At 44.0% G+C, this 16,079-nt stretch overlaps 1 protein-coding gene across 1 annotated transcript in view; it reads left to right on the top strand.

Annotated features, from left to right (window-relative positions):
- Positions 1 to 7,873: 7,873 nt before the first annotated feature.
- Positions 7,874 to 16,079, top strand: part of T265_01999 (hypothetical protein) — a gene marked incomplete at both ends in the record, with an annotated part of 89,681 nt that continues 81,475 nt past the window's right edge. Inside the window, 2 exons of the mRNA XM_009166137.1 lie at positions 7,874 to 8,034; positions 8,077 to 8,263. Of these exons, the coding sequence (XP_009164401.1) occupies positions 7,874 to 8,034; positions 8,077 to 8,263 (348 nt within the window). The remainder of the gene's footprint in view (positions 8,035 to 8,076; positions 8,264 to 16,079) is intronic.

The following is a 16,079-nucleotide window of genomic DNA, read 5'->3' as shown; positions in this document are numbered from 1 at the left end:
TAACAGGTTTGCTCATTTGATGACGCCACGGACGTGGGCAGCCGAGGTTTGTTGCATAATTTTGCCCGCTTTCCTGGAAATTTCATCCTTGACTTCTGAAACCAGTTCTCCCTTTTGTGTTTGGAACTGTCAAAACTACGGTAGCCTTAACAAGGGGTGTCAGGGAGCACCGCAAAAATCAAAAATTGGCTGCTCAGCATTCTGCACTTAAGTAGCGACGAACCAATGAAACGACTTCCAGAGAATCCGTGAGTGACAGATACTCCACTATCTTCAAAGTCAGGTATGTTTTGTGTGTTCGTGGTGAGCAAATAGCGAACATGCTTTGCATTATCCAACTTCTTCTGTAACACAAAATCCTCAGCGTCCGCTTTGACGCCAACAAATTAACTTCAATCTGCTACCTCATTATTATGCCTTCCCAGCAGGAACTTCACTCATCTTTAATATTCAGACACCCGTTTGCTTCAAAAGTCTCCATCTCGGCGGTTAAACAGTCATCTAAAGATCATTTTCACTCTGTCACATCTTCACAGGCAGTGGAATAAGGGAGGAAACATGGAAAAATAAAAGGAAAGAACAAAGGCGTAAACGATGACAGACTAGATCAAATCATCTTTAGTTGTATCCGCGTATATTGTGCAGCAGTTAACAAACAAAACACTCAATCAGCTCAAGAGCCACCTTGAGCACGGATTCACGGATTGATACACAGGATCGAGGCTATTGCCCAAGTTTCACGGGCCGGTTTTGTTCTTGTCGGTCAGTAGCTATCGTTCAAAAGAAGGGCACAAGTGAAAAAAGGGTGCAGCACTGCTCTTTATGTTCTCAGCGTGGGCAGTATGCTTGCCAGCGCGAGGATTCGCATAAATGAATGTCTAATTGTGCTTTAAACTGGGTTCTAGAAGGAACGTGGACAACCGTCAGAGGAAGGTCATCCACGCAGCTACTACCCGAAATGAGAAAAAATTTTGTCTAATGAACATGTGTGCTCTGAACTTGAAAAATTCCTTACTGTGTCCCCGCCGGGAGTTTGCTTGGTCAACGGTAAATAACCTGTTTCCCAAGCTTTGTTCAAACAGGGCGTAAGTAAGAGTTAGGTCCCTTATGAGGTGACGAGACTTCAGATGAAAGAGAACAAGCACCGCATGACGGGTTTCGTAGTCCACGGAATTGAGGCCGGCAACCATTTTCGTAGCGGCTCGCTGGACGTGCTCAATGAGAGTTATGTCTTTCGTGCGTCCTGAAAAGACAATACGGGTGACGTAATCCAGGAGCGGTCTGACGTAGGCCCCATAGAGTATTTAGTATTCCATGCGGGTAATACTGGAGAAGGTGCGTCGGATCACCAGTAAAATTGCGAATGCCTTTTGGGTCGATTTCTCAATCCTGTAGTGAGAAGGATAAGTTTGAGGAGACCCAGATGCCCAAATCTTTTTTAGCATCTATCCCCATGATATTCTCCGGTCCCTTTTCACCATGCCTAACGATGGCATTCGCTGAATCCCCTCCAAACTACATATGGACGCACTTTTCATCATTCAGAGAAAGGTGCCAGTCCAAAGATCACTGTTTGGCACCGTATACATCCATTTGGGGGGCACCTGCACAGGAACTCCAGGGTTTCAAGTCGTCCGCAAAAAGTAGACATGGACTCGCAAGAAAGTCTGGGAGGTCGTTGACGTAGATCAGAAACAGGAGTGGTTCCATAGCAGAGCCTTGAGAAACTCCAATGAAGAGCGGCGCTGGAGAGGAGGAACCATCCTGATTGTCCTCTTCGAAACCACTCCTCACGATTTTGCGACGCATTGTGGATCATTTCTATTCTTCTCGGCGTGGTATGCCGCTGTCCCCCGAGTTTTCCGGAAGATGACCAATTCCCCATAAAAATCCTCGAACAACACACTTTCAGCTGCCACTTCACATATCCCGCGATGGCAGGTGATTTTCGCGCCCACATGGCCTCCTGGACGGTCCTCTAGCGCATCGTGTCTGGTGGACATTTTTCAGGGGCGTTGACCAAGTTCTTTGAACGAAGCGCTTACACACAATATGTTATCACATCCACCAGCTAGTGCGCAGGCCAACCAACAGCCCTCTCGGATTTGGTCATCACCAACGAATGATCAACGATCAGGTGTTAAGTACCGCCTCACTAGGAGAGAGTGACCACTGTATGCTGAGTTTGGTTTCATCTGCTACTGGTCCAGGAACCCCCGGGCCTCAAACACGGATTCGAATCCTCTACCGCGCAGACTTCTCGGGAATGAGCATATTTTGTGATTATTTTAAACTGAGACCAGCTCCAGTGAAAGAGTTATACAGGATCATTGTCCAGAAAGTTCACAAGCCAGACGCGATGTTCAATGCGTTTGGCATTGACGAGAAATAAGCCAACTTTGTTCTCCTCGATAGACAGGAACGGAGAATTCACGGTTGACCAAACAGTTGTGTCTGAAGTCTACAGAGAACACTTTGCCGGCCTTTATTCTGTCCAAGAGACCTCTTCACACCAAATATTGTCGAAGTCCAGCTGCGAATGGCCCCTAACCAAATTGGTCTTCACAAAGTAGGACAGTCGTCAACTCTTACACAAGACAAACCGGTTCCAAGCGTTGGGGCCATCCAGGAATCCTGAAGGAAACGGCGTCCACGCTGACTAGGTTTTTATCTGATGACGAAAGTGACCGTCTTCTGCTTGCAAGGAAACAATTGTCGAGCCAATATCCAAAACTGGCGACTGACCATCATTCAGTAGCTACAGACCCATTCTCCTCACTAGCGTAACGCAAATGGCGATGAAAGGCGTTCTGAAACTGGCCATTCTAGATATTTTTACTACCAAAAACTTGACATCCCCAGTTCAGCCAGATTACTCCCAACCGTTCATGCGTGATGAATATGCTCGCATTCATGGACAGGCTAACCCCAGCCAAGCGTGAGAGACTCACGTGGGATGCCATATTTATCAACTTCTCCTATGCATTCGATAGAGCGGCACGCGCCCGTCTGGTCCACGATCCAAGTCTTACGGGATTCAAAGGGAAACTCCAAGCTGAATTTAGGTGTTCCTATCAGATAGGACATTTGGACTGAAAGTAGGATCGACCTACTTCTTCCCCGCGCCGGTTTACATTGGAGCTCCTGAGGACTCCGTTTTTGGGCCAGATGACTTGGAATCCTGGGGTTAAATTGGCAGTGCCCTTCAAAAGAATGTAGACGATATAAAGTATTGGTCGATGGACTGATGCCTTTCTCTGAATGACGAAAAGTGCGTCCATATGTCATTCTGAGGAGCTCAATGAAGGTCTCTGTCTTGTACTGCGGGAATAGTCCAGTGGACGTCAGGATGACAGATGTCAAAAATATTTAGGTGTCTGGCTCTCTTCAAACATGTCCTTCTCATTGCATCATGAGAAATTGTCTCAGAAGTAATCCACCATCCTGCGAAACATGCGGCAAACTTCTCTCGTACTACTCGCATGAAATCCAAAATTCCCAATGGGGCCCAAGTCACAGCTCGTTGAGTGCGCTAACCATATTGTCTTTTCAGGACGCACGAAAGACATAACTCTCATTGATCATGTCCAGCGAGCCGCTACGAAAATGGTTGCCGGCCTCAATTCCGTGGACTACGAAACCCGTCTTTCGGTGCTTGTTCTCTTTCATCTGAATTCTCGTCACCTCATAGGGGACCTAATTCTTAGTTATGCCCTGTTTGAACCAAGCTTGGAAAACAGGTTTTTTACCGCTGAACCAGCAAACACCAGGGGGGACAGGGTAAGAAGATTTTCAAGCCCACACATTCATTGGGCAAATTGTTTTGTCATTTCGGGTAGCAGCTGCGTAGGTGATCTTCCTCCGACGGTTGTCCACGCTNGAACCCACCATTACCTGTTCTTCGCCATTTACTGTCATCGAGAACATCACAACACCAACCAAGGAGGTAACATTCAGCTAATCGTTACATTGGGTACCAACTGGACGGCACCCGTCGGTAACAGGTTTGCTCATTTGATGACGCCACGGACGTGGGCAGCCGAGGTTTGTTGCATAATTTTGCCCGCTTTCCTGGAAATTTCATCCTTGACTTCTGAAACCAGTTCTCCCTTTTGTGTTTGGAACTGTCAAAACTACGGTAGCCTTAACAAGGGGTGTCAGGGAGCACCGCAAAAATCAAAAATTGGCTGCTCAGCATTCTACACTTAAGTAGCGACGAACCAATGAAACGACTTCCAGAGAATCCGTGAGTGACAGATACTCCACTGTCTTCAAAGTCAGGTATGTTCTGTGTGTTCGTGGTGAGCAAATAGCGAACATGCCTTGCATTATCCAACTTCTTCTGTAACACAAAATCCTCAGCGTCCGCTTTGACGCCAACAAATTAACTTCAATCTGCTACCTCATTATTATGCCTTCCCAGCAGGAACTTCACTCATCTTTAATATTCAGACACCCGTTTGCTTCAAAAGTCTCCATCTCGGCGGTTAAACAGTCATCTAAAGATCATTTTCACTCTGTCACATCTTCACAGGCAGTGGAATAAGGGAGGAAACATGGAAAAATAAAAGGAAAGAACAAAGGCGTAAACGATGACAGACTAGATCAAATCATCTTTAGTTGTATCCGCGTATATTGTGCAGCAGTTAACAAACAAAACACTCAATCAGCTCAAGAGCCACCTTGAGCACGGATTCACGGATTGATACACAGGATCGAGGCTATTGCCCAAGTTTCACGGGCCGGTTTTGTTCTTGTCGGTCAGTAGCTATCGTTCAAAAGAAGGGCACAAGTGAAAAAAGGGTGCAGCACTGCTCTTTATGTTCTCAGCGTGGGCAGTATGCTTGCCAGCGCGAGGATTCGCATAAATGAATGTCTAATTGTGCTTTAAACTGGGTTCTAGAAGGAACGTGGACAACCGTCAGAGGAAGGTCATCCACGCAGCTACTACCCGAAATGAGAAAAAATTTTGTCTAATGAACATGTGTGCTCTGAACTTGAAAAATTCCTTACTGTGTCCCCGCCGGGAGTTTGCTTGGTCAACGGTAAATAACCTGTTTCCCAAGCTTTGTTCAAACAGGGCGTAAGTAAGAGTTAGGTCCCTTATGAGGTGACGAGACTTCAGATGAAAGAGAACAAGCACCGCATGACGGGTTTCGTAGTCCACGGAATTGAGGCCGGCAACCATTTTCGTAGCGGCTCGCTGGACGTGCTCAATGAGAGTTATGTCTTTCGTGCGTCCTGAAAAGACAATACGGGTGACGTAATCCAGGAGCGGTCTGACGTAGGCCCCATAGAGTATTTAGTATTCCATGCGGGTAATACTGGAGAAGGTGCGTCGGATCACCAGTAAAATTGCGAATGCCTTTTGGGTCGATTTCTCAATCCTGTAGTGAGAAGGATAAGTTTGAGGAGACCCAGATGCCCAAATCTTTTTTAGCATCTATCCCCATGATATTCTCCGGTCCCTTTTCACCATGCCTAACGATGGCATTCGCTGAATCCCCTCCAAACTACATATGGACGCACTTTTCATCATTCAGAGAAAGGTGCCAGTCCAAAGATCACTGTTTGGCACCGTATACATCCATTTGGGGGGCACCTGCACAGGAACTCCAGGGTTTCAAGTCGTCCGCAAAAAGTAGACATGGACTCGCAAGAAAGTCTGGGAGGTCGTTGACGTAGATCAGAAACAGGAGTGGTTCCATAGCAGAGCCTTGAGAAACTCCAATGAAGAGCGGCGCTGGAGAGGAGGAACCATCCTGATTGTCCTCTTCGAAACCACTCCTCACGATTTTGCGACGCATTGTGGATCATTTCTATTCTTCTCGGCGTGGTATGCCGCTGTCCCCCGAGTTTTCCGGAAGATGACCAATTCCCCATAAAAATCCTCGAACAACACACTTTCAGCTGCCACTTCACATATCCCGCGATGGCAGGTGATTTTCGCGCCCACATGGCCTCCTGGACGGTCCTCTAGCGCATCGTGTCTGGTGGACATTTTTCAGGGGCGTTGACCAAGTTCTTTGAACGAAGCGCTTACACACAATATGTTATCACATCCACCAGCTAGTGCGCAGGCCAACCAACAGCCCTCTCGGATTTGGTCATCACCAACGAATGATCAACGATCAGGTGTTAAGTACCGCCTCACTAGGAGAGAGTGACCACTGTATGCTGAGTTTGGTTTCATCTGCTACTGGTCCAGGAACCCCCGGGCCTCAAACACGGATTCGAATCCTCTACCGCGCAGACTTCTCGGGAATGAGCATATTTTGTGATTATTTTAAACTGAGACCAGCTCCAGTGAAAGAGCCATACAGGATCATTGTCCAGAAAGTTCACAAGCCAGACGCGATGTTCAATGCGTTTGGCATTGACGAGAAATAAGCCAACTTTGTTCTCCTCGATAGACAGGAACGGAGAATTCACGGTTGACCAAACAGTTGTGTCTGAAGTCTACAGAGAACACTTTGCCGGCCTTTATTCTGTCCAAGAGACCTCTTCACACCAAATATTGTCGAAGTCCAGCTGCGAATGGCCCCTAACCAAATTGGTCTTCACAAAGTAGGACAGTCGTCAACTCTTACACAAGACAAACCGGTTCCAAGCGTTGGGGCCATCCAGGAATCCTGAAGGAAACGGCGTCCACGCTGACTAGGTTTTTATCTGATGACGAAAGTGACCGTCTTCTGCTTGCAAGGAAACAATTGTCGAGCCAATATCCAAAACTGGCGACTGACCATCATTCAGTAGCTACAGACCCATTCTCCTCACTAGCGTAACGCAAATGGCGATGAAAGGCGTTCTGAAACTGGCCATTCTAGATATTTTTACTACCAAAAACTTGACATCCCCAGTTCAGCCAGATTACTCCCAACCGTTCATGCGTGATGAATATGCTCGCATTCATGGACAGGCTAACCCCAGCCAAGCGTGAGAGACTCACGTGGGATGCCATATTTATCAACTTCTCCTATGCATTCGATAGAGCGGCACGCGCCCGTCTGGTCCACGATCCAAGTCTTACGGGATTCAAAGGGAAACTCCAAGCTGAATTTAGGTGTTCCTATCAGATAGGACATTTGGACTGAAAGTAGGATCGACCTACTTCTTCCCCGCGCCGGTTTACATTGGAGCTCCTGAGGACTCCGTTTTTGGGCCAGATGACTTGGAATCCTGGGGTTAAATTGGCAGTGCCCTTCAAAAGAATGTAGACGATATAAAGTATTGGTCGATGGACTGATGCCTTTCTCTGAATGACGAAAAGTGCGTCCATATGTCATTCTGAGGAGCTCAATGAAGGTCTCTGTCTTGTACTGCGGGAATAGTCCAGTGGACATCAGGATGACAGATGTCAAAAATATTTAGGTGTCTGGCTCTCTTCAAACATGTCCTTCTCATTGCATCATTATTTACCGGTGACCAAGCAAACTCCCGGCGGGGACACAGTAAGGAATTTTTCAAGTTCAGAGCACACATGTTCATTAGACAAAATTTTTTCTCATTTCGGGTAGTAGCTGCGTGGATGACCTTCCTCTGACGGTTGTCCACGTTCCTTCTAGAACCCAGTTTAAAGCACAATTAGACATTCATTTATGCGAATCCTCGCGCTGGCAAGCATACTGCCCACGCTGAGAACATAAAGAGCAGTGCTGCACCCTTTTTTCACTTGTGCCCTTCTTTTGAACGATAGCTACTGACCGACAAGAACAAAACCGGCCCGTGAAACTTGGGCAATAGCCTCGATCCTGTGTATCAATCCGTGGATCCGTGAATCTATAAATTGAACTGGTAGTCTTATTATTTTGGCCTTGAAACGCCACGCACATTTCGAAATGATAGAACGTGACTCGTAGAACTGCTCCTCGGGATGAATGCTACATTAGCGTATATTGTGTGCGTACTACACGTCGTCATTGTCACTAATTCCTTCAATATCGACATTAATGCACCAATACTCAAGTTGGGGTCAGTAAACACATCATTCGGTTTCTCACTTGTTGGGCACACGAAACCAAACAGTGATAAGGGGTAAGTGTTGATATGCTCTTGGAACAAACACTACTTCTGTAGAATAATCATAGGCTCTCCAAAATCCGGTGAAAATGGCGAAATATACTGGTGCCGGTCCCTTGATTCAACGTGCAGTAAGATTACTGTGGACGTCCGAGCGCTAGCACGTACCAATAACGAAATCAACGGAGCACTCTTTGGGTACTCGATGTCCTCTTTGGATTACAAAAACCCAGAAAACGTAACCGTAAGTAAATACATTCCGTAGTTAACCCGTTGTACATTTAACTGGTATCAGTATCCAAAGTAATCAGGTAATTTTAATATACATGTATCTGATACATGCATAGGGGTAGATCACCGTTTTTACGCACAACATGAGGTCTTTTGGCTCTTCGAAGAACTGTAAATCAACTCGGGCTTGCTCGATTTGAGTCTACGTGAAATCGTCCACAGCACAAATCCCACGGACTAGTCAGGTAAGATTCCTGTGGATACCCGTGGACACTTCAATTCATCATCATTCATTCATTCATCGACAGCATGACATCAGTGTTCAACACCGATGCTTAACTTCAAGCACTCAATCAAATCCCGAAACATAACCTTTGCTAGTTGTGTTCAGTTAGCTGTAAAGAATTTTCAACATCATTCCTATATTTTACATCAGTAATAACTCATGTCATCGTGGACTCGGATTTCGGGCCACACTTTGTAATAATGCAAACATGGTCTTCCAGCTGTACCACAGTTCCAGTGCCCATGTGATACCCTGCCCGAAGTAAACATGAGGCATGAGATACTGTCAGGCTTTCCCAGCCTAAAAAGGAGCAGTCTAGATGCAGAGGTTAGATTCAACGCTTGAGGATTTCGATCAGTAAATTCGCGCTCTAGCCACTGAGCCATCACGAACCATCTACAGGGGACTGAACCCACTCTGTAAATTCGCGCTCCAGCCACTGAGCCATCATGAACCATCTACAGGGGACTGAACCCACTCCCAAAGGTGTCAGTTATTTATGTTTCTCATAGTTGGCCACGTGAATAAAATGGGTTCGCTCGAAATCAACTTTACTACACTGTTGTATGAACACTGAGTACTGCGTACACACTCAGCTGTCTCGTAGAACTTTTCATTTTTCTACACCTGGGATAACTAGCTGTTCGGGGGTGGAAACTGGATGCATCAAATAGATATGGTATAAGCCGATCAGTTACCGAGGTGCAGAGAAGCACGTCACACTCCACTTCATCCCTGGGTACTAAGGGATGACACAATAGCAGATTTCAAAATGCCACTGTTGCTGTCATTCACTGGAGGAGAAACAGTAAAGCAAGGGTCGGGAGTGCGCAAATCTTATAGATATATGGAGAACAGCAAAATTTTTCATCGCGACGGAATGACACCAGGAATACATGCTGGTATTTAATCTCCTTAGTATTATATGGAAGGAACACCCATAGTAAATAGTGGTAAGAATAAGAGAGCATAGTAACCCAGTAAGAACGGGCTTCATGTCCTTGAGGAAAGCAATTTAGATAAGAGTTGTTAAAGTGTTAAATTAGATACTTCTGAGCGTCATATTATGGTAGGGCGTCACCAGTGATTTCAATACGTTCTGAGACTTATCGTACATAAACCCATAGTGCAAACGTGCGCGAACTTTAGCTAGGAAGTCAGGCCAGGTAATGATAACATGTGTGCCACTAGGATCTGCGGTGAGTCCTGTCCTTCGGGGTCTTCAATCAACTTCAGGTACGATCACTGTCGTCCCTACCAGCAAAATGCCGATATATATAAGAAGCATAATAACGAAGCCACAGTAAATTTGCGAGAGCATTTGAGCTGATGAGGTCGGCTACGCTGCTTGCTCACTGTACCACGCAAGGAAATGAAAGTTTCTTCTTAACTGTTACTACAAGGATTTGTCCTATTTCGCAAGAAACTAGCCATCACAAGAGTATATATCGCATCCAGCTCTCTGGTTACATTGTCTTCATAAAAATGAAAGAATGTCCTCACGATTACGGGGCGCAAAGTGTAGGTAATAAAGTGTATCATTACACAAATGGAGCAAAGAGCTGTTATGTGTGATCAAATGCAGGCCACTCTACATCTACGCAAAAGACGGTGCATTATTTGTTTGTCTAAACACGCGAGCGAGCTTTCTGAAACAACACTCATGATAAGTATCAGTCAAAACAATTTGCCTTCGGATCAGGCGGGATCATTGCATGATATCCATTTGTAGAGCCAGTACTTATCCCCCCACCAAAAAACACCAACTGAACAGTTCCGTTAAATATTTCTGTACCAAGTGGTTTCATATATATTACTGCTAGGATTTATAAACGATATCACGTGTAGAACTAAGTGGTGTGAAATATCTTATGTCTAAATTGAGAATTTTAATAACTGACTACATAACATTGTAAGAATTATTGAGATTCTTGCTGCCTATCTAGGAGTTGCATTCAAGCATTTATCTTTTTTCGTCGTTTTCAGGTAATTCCGTCCTTTTTTGAACTTGAGAATTTGAAGTGTTCTTACGACGAGAAAAATATAACTTTGGCTTACAAAAAATATTAGCCTGAGGAACCCTAAGAAAAAAGCGGGCAGAATGTATAAAGGCAAATCGGAGGTTTGCTGGTTGTGCCTTTTTTCGTCCAACATCAGGACGGTAGTTTTTGCCATTTAACTTCTACAGGTTTCTAATCCCTCAAAACTTTGCTGTGAATGGATTAGAAAGATCACTTTGTTTCCTCCTACGTTTTATGGCCGATCCCGTTTGTTTAGTGCGGCAAAAACCCTCTCGTGCACGTGTTCTCTGATGCAAGTGAATATCTCAATATCGAAATCACGCTGAACATCTATTTTATTTCTCAGAAAAAAAACAGAAAAGCTAATGGATGGCTCATGACAACTCCTTAGAGGATGGCGATGGAACACATGAATATAGCAAATAATTCATACAACTTGTGTGAATGAGAATGATAGCCTCCTGATTCATCACCGTATTATATAAGTAATACACCACTCATAAAGTTGCTGAAAACAGCTCACGACAGGTTTCATCTTCATTAGGGCTCAGCAGGTGGATGCAATCCCAGAGTCTCTGTCAACGTTTTTGTTGTACTTCAAACCAAAATACACGACATTGGCGAAATACACTTAGTTGAACATCAATTCTGACGGGAGACTCACCTGGATCCCATCCAAATCCCTTGTGTATGTTGTTTCCAGAAACTCGGGGACTGAACGTACCTGATGAAGAAAATCGGTCGTGCGCTGTCGATGAGTATCCAGCAATCCTAGTAGTAGTTTATTACGTCTACAAATGTATCACGATATCTGGAATATTGTACCAAGTGAAGCGAGGGGCGAACTTGTTCAACATCTTCAGTTACTTGAAAACACCATAAACGAGAGATTCAGCTGGGTTTCAGATGAGTCTCCTGACAAAACCAAATAGGTATGCGGATGAGTGCATTTCACCATATTATTTTCTCTTTTTTTCTGGCGGGAGGGATGCTGTTTGGAGGTAACGGTGTGTGATTACTTAGCAGAGTAGGGTAGTTATGATTCCTTTGAAGCTACCTGGTGAACTAAGGTCGCATATGGGGCGGGACCACCGAATTTCATTGCTTTTTCCTTCTAAAATACGGTGGCCACAAAACTTAAAACCCTTTTGCAATAAGGATCTTTTCGATTGATTAGCGTAGTTGGGTTCCCCTGGTAACACTGGATGTATGTGGTTCCGATGGAGGACATTTTTTTCAGGACCTTGATATTTCAATTTGCAAGCATTCTGGAAAGCCCATTTTCAACATCTATTAAGGATCTCAGTGCAATCAAAATTTTGAGTAAACAAATTGCATGATTTTTTCCCCACAGGCGTAAACAAATTCTCGTCTCCCTCGCTAATACCATTTTGACGAAAACGGAAGTGTGAGGAACTGCCACTCCTTGACAAGCTTGTGCTGTGTTTGTAGTTATTCTAAGCATTTTGGCGGGATTCATTTTGACAATATGTTTCTTACCTTTGTTAATCCTTTCTGGTGAAATGTAAAGCAACCAGTCGCAATCGGATGGCTTCGAAACTACACCCCTTCAGGTTGATTGTTGAGTCGCTATCACAACTATCCCAACCAGTTTTGGAAATCCAGTCCTTTTACACTGGATTACACAATAAACAAACTTTAAGGAATTCAAAACAAATGGTACCGTAGTATATTGCCCATAATTCGTTACGCAAAATCTAAAGAAACAGGGATATGCTTTAAAAGCTTTATCTGTTTCACAAGTCCGTAACAACCAGTTTTGGAAATCCAGTCCTTTTACACTGGATTACACAATAAACAAACTTTAAGGAATTCAAAACCAATGGTACCGTAGTATATTGCCCATAATTCGTTACGCAAAATCTAAAGAAACAGGGGTATGCTTTAAAAGCTTTATCTGTTTCACAAGTCCGTAAAATAGATTACAGTTGAAAAACGCCCACCAATAATCGTATTTTAGTGAACAACTCAGCGATGTTTGTCAATTATAGATGACCAAAGTTGAGTGGACAGTAACATCCAGGCGTTTTCAACAATTTGTCGTCGGGTAAAATCTTTGGAACAAGCCAGCAACATTGCCTGGTTGGTTCGTTGTGCTAGTTTTGGGTTGGCCAGGACAATCACTATCGAGAAAGTACTTTGTAAGGTTAAGCGTATCGTTTAGGCGACGTCCCTTTATTACTATCAGAAGTAAAGAAGCGGAACCCATTCAACTTTACATTGGATGGTTAGAATGAAAATCTCAGTCCTGTTATCTCCTGGATCAAATGGGAAGCAGCCGATTATGATAAGATCTTGGTGAGTGTCGTCAGATGGGCAGGACACTCGCTAGATTCTTGACTCAGTATCTTGTCTGAGATGTGAACTGTGCTCCCGCGGTTGTGTTTCATGTGAAAAGTATAGATATACATGTTGTTTTTTCAATTCGATAGAATGACTATATCAACCCGTAGCTATTGGACACAAAACAAACACCATCGTAGTTTAACAGGCTTTGTGCATGGATTACAGATACGGATGTGAATTTTCGATAGTTATGAGTGAATTCACTTTCTGCATCATCTGCACAATTTCCACGTTACTATATCTCTGTTTACAAGTTTAATTGTTGTGCCATTCTCCGACTCATATTCGCACTGCGTAAACCGTTCACCGCATAGATGGGTGAATTTAGAAACACAGTGGATTGTGCAGCCGCTTCGTTCAGTAAGAAGCAAGAACCGTACCCGAAATCATGGATAATTGTATGCAAAGTCGTGAAGCCACCACCTGCAGACAACATCAACACTTGGAGGAGTGAGAGAGCCTCAAAAAGCGGTAAAAATTCATATTTCGTTCAGCGCGGTATCTTTCCGTACACAATACGTACAACCAATACGCAGTACTTTGATGAATGATACCACTACTCGGCGCCCCTTCAGAACATCTACCTACATCCTGAGGAGAAAAGATGCCGCACAAGCCAAACTAATTTCGTAGAAAACCACTGACATATGCTCTGTTAGCATCTGCACATTTATGTTCAATTCTGACAGCAGGTGGTTTAATCTTATATGAGATGGCTGCTCTCTCTGGCCCGATGGAGTCGCTCTTCATTTTCAGCCGGAATCAGAAGACATGACATAAAATAGAATATACTACAATCGTCCGACGTGGCCAATCCGATAAAACATGGATTTCTTTTGACCTTAAGGTCAAGGATACGGACCTGATAAGCATTTGTGTTGTCTTGATTTTATGAAATACTCAGATAAGACAACACAGCTGTTTGTTTTTCGATGTGATATACATACATACTAGACTCGTTTACGTTTGTTTGTATGATTTAGTGTAGACTATACCGAGTACTTTTTTCATCTGAACAAAATATCCAGAAGGCTTCTTTGTGAATGACAAATAGCAGGAAAATAAATCGTGTGTGCGCACTGAGAGACCCATACTGTCACTACGGCATTCGCTAAGTTCACAGCTTTGTTGATGTATAGTCACTGAGGGATCACACACGAGGACACTAGATATAAAAAACACCCGGCATGTACCCGCAATTCGTATCCAGTGGAATGTTAGGACACTTTCAAGAACATTATGCTTCTAATCCAGGATTTAGAATTGCGGAACATAAAAACATCTTATGGAAATCCGGTGTGATTTTCTTGGATTGTTTGTTCATCCGACGAGCTAACATGATTATTTGGATCAACTAGTTTTTTGTTCAGATTCTGAGCAACCACTAAGATCTGCTTCTTTAGGTTCCCAAATGTGTCTGCCTATCACGTACAATGCATGTTTTGTAAACTGTCCGCATAGATAAGGGCTTCCGGCAAACAGCGCTATCGATTTATCAACAAGCCGGGCTATATGTCACAGTGAAAAAAACAGTGTCTTACCCATTCACTCACTGTGTCATAGCAGTAACTTACCTCTATGCCTGTTTGAATACATGTGTCATTGTATTATATACTCTGGGATAGTGTTTCAAAGTATTAGACGATCCCAAAATTATTTCACATGCCAGGAGGCTCTTAAAAATGGGGGCACCCAGCCCATCGAGTTAGGAGGATCTATGTGGACCTACTTACCAATAATGACATCGCGCTTTATGGAAACCGGAAGATCACCACCTGGAAGGGTTTGCTCACCTGAATATCATGGACAGCAAACGAAGCAGCGTATGTGCTGAAGCTTGATGACTGGGGTTTGGGAAATAATATACATTGGTGATGCTTCCAAGCAACACGCGTAAACAACCATTGGTTGATGTCCAAATATATCTGATGTGGGGAAATTTGCACACCATAATAAACAAAAAACAAATGCGACACTCAGGAAGACTATGCTAATGACCACACTCCTCTTCTTTCTGAATGTTTTATACGTAGGACCTCTCAGTTCTATTGAGTATACCGTCCGTTTGATTTGATCGAGGCGGATAAATCAGTGTCCTGTAAGACTTCAACCATTGTATCAAGGTGGATAGCCGGAAGCGGTACGTGTCAGAACACACGCTCACAAAGCTGATCTTTAGGGCTCAAAGATGTCGAGAGTTTTCCAAAGGTTGTTTTTAGAAAACCTGACTTGGACAACAACATCCCAATGCAGCCCCAGGGAATCTCTGAGGAAGGACGATCAATACGAATACACTGGCCCTGTGGTGACGTCTTTGGTAAACTAGTGTTAACACACTTTCATTATTCCATTTCGTTTCCATCACGGAGGAGTCGCATAAGCATAACATCGATCCATCGTTACGCAAGTCGAACAGATTTTGAAGCTGTTGGACTTGCCCACCAAAAAGAGAATAGTTCACTTTTTTGGCCTGATCCAGAGAGTTTTGCACCTGTTGACAGAAAAGCGTTTGTAATCCTTACAGAACACTACGACAGTTCTCAAAAACTACCATTTAACCAAAACCCCGCATCTCTTAGGGTTTAGAAAATGTAAGAGTAAGGATTCTACTAATATTCTCATGTCATTTGTGTAGTGGGTTTTTTGCTTCTGTCGAGGTGAACCTCCCTCTGAATGATCACACACTGAGAACCGACTGCCACAATACACTGCTGCGGATTTTCCGAGTGGAGATGTTTCATTAGGACCGAAACAAACTGAATGTCATTTTCTTCAAGGCCTTTTGAACGACTACGACACGGCCAAATGGATTAGCGTTTACAACCCAGTCACTGAAATGTTGACTGGTTAGAAGTTTTGCTGAAGTTTAAATAAGAACTGTTCTCACATCCTTCGAATCTGTCTAACGGATTCTCACTTACTGCGATGACCGCCATTCGAGGAGCTAATGGTTTTTAGACCCTCAAACCAAACAATGTAAGCAGGCCACTTTCAGTTCATGCATAAGAAGACGAATTGTGCTTTGGGTGCCATATTATTTTGATTGCGTTTTATAACGCTTAAGCAACCCTAGTCAGCAATTTGCGCCCAGAGGAAAGCTAAAATCCTCAGTTTGTTGACGACTCTCGAGAGGCAGCAAGCCAAACCGTCTGGCC

This window comes from Opisthorchis viverrini (genome assembly GCF_000715545.1).
Source record: "Opisthorchis viverrini unplaced genomic scaffold opera_v5_22, whole genome shotgun sequence".
NCBI lineage: Eukaryota > Metazoa > Platyhelminthes > Trematoda > Opisthorchiida > Opisthorchiidae > Opisthorchis > Opisthorchis viverrini.
Note: the sequence above shows the minus strand (reverse complement) of the source record. Positions and strands in the feature narration are given on the sequence as shown.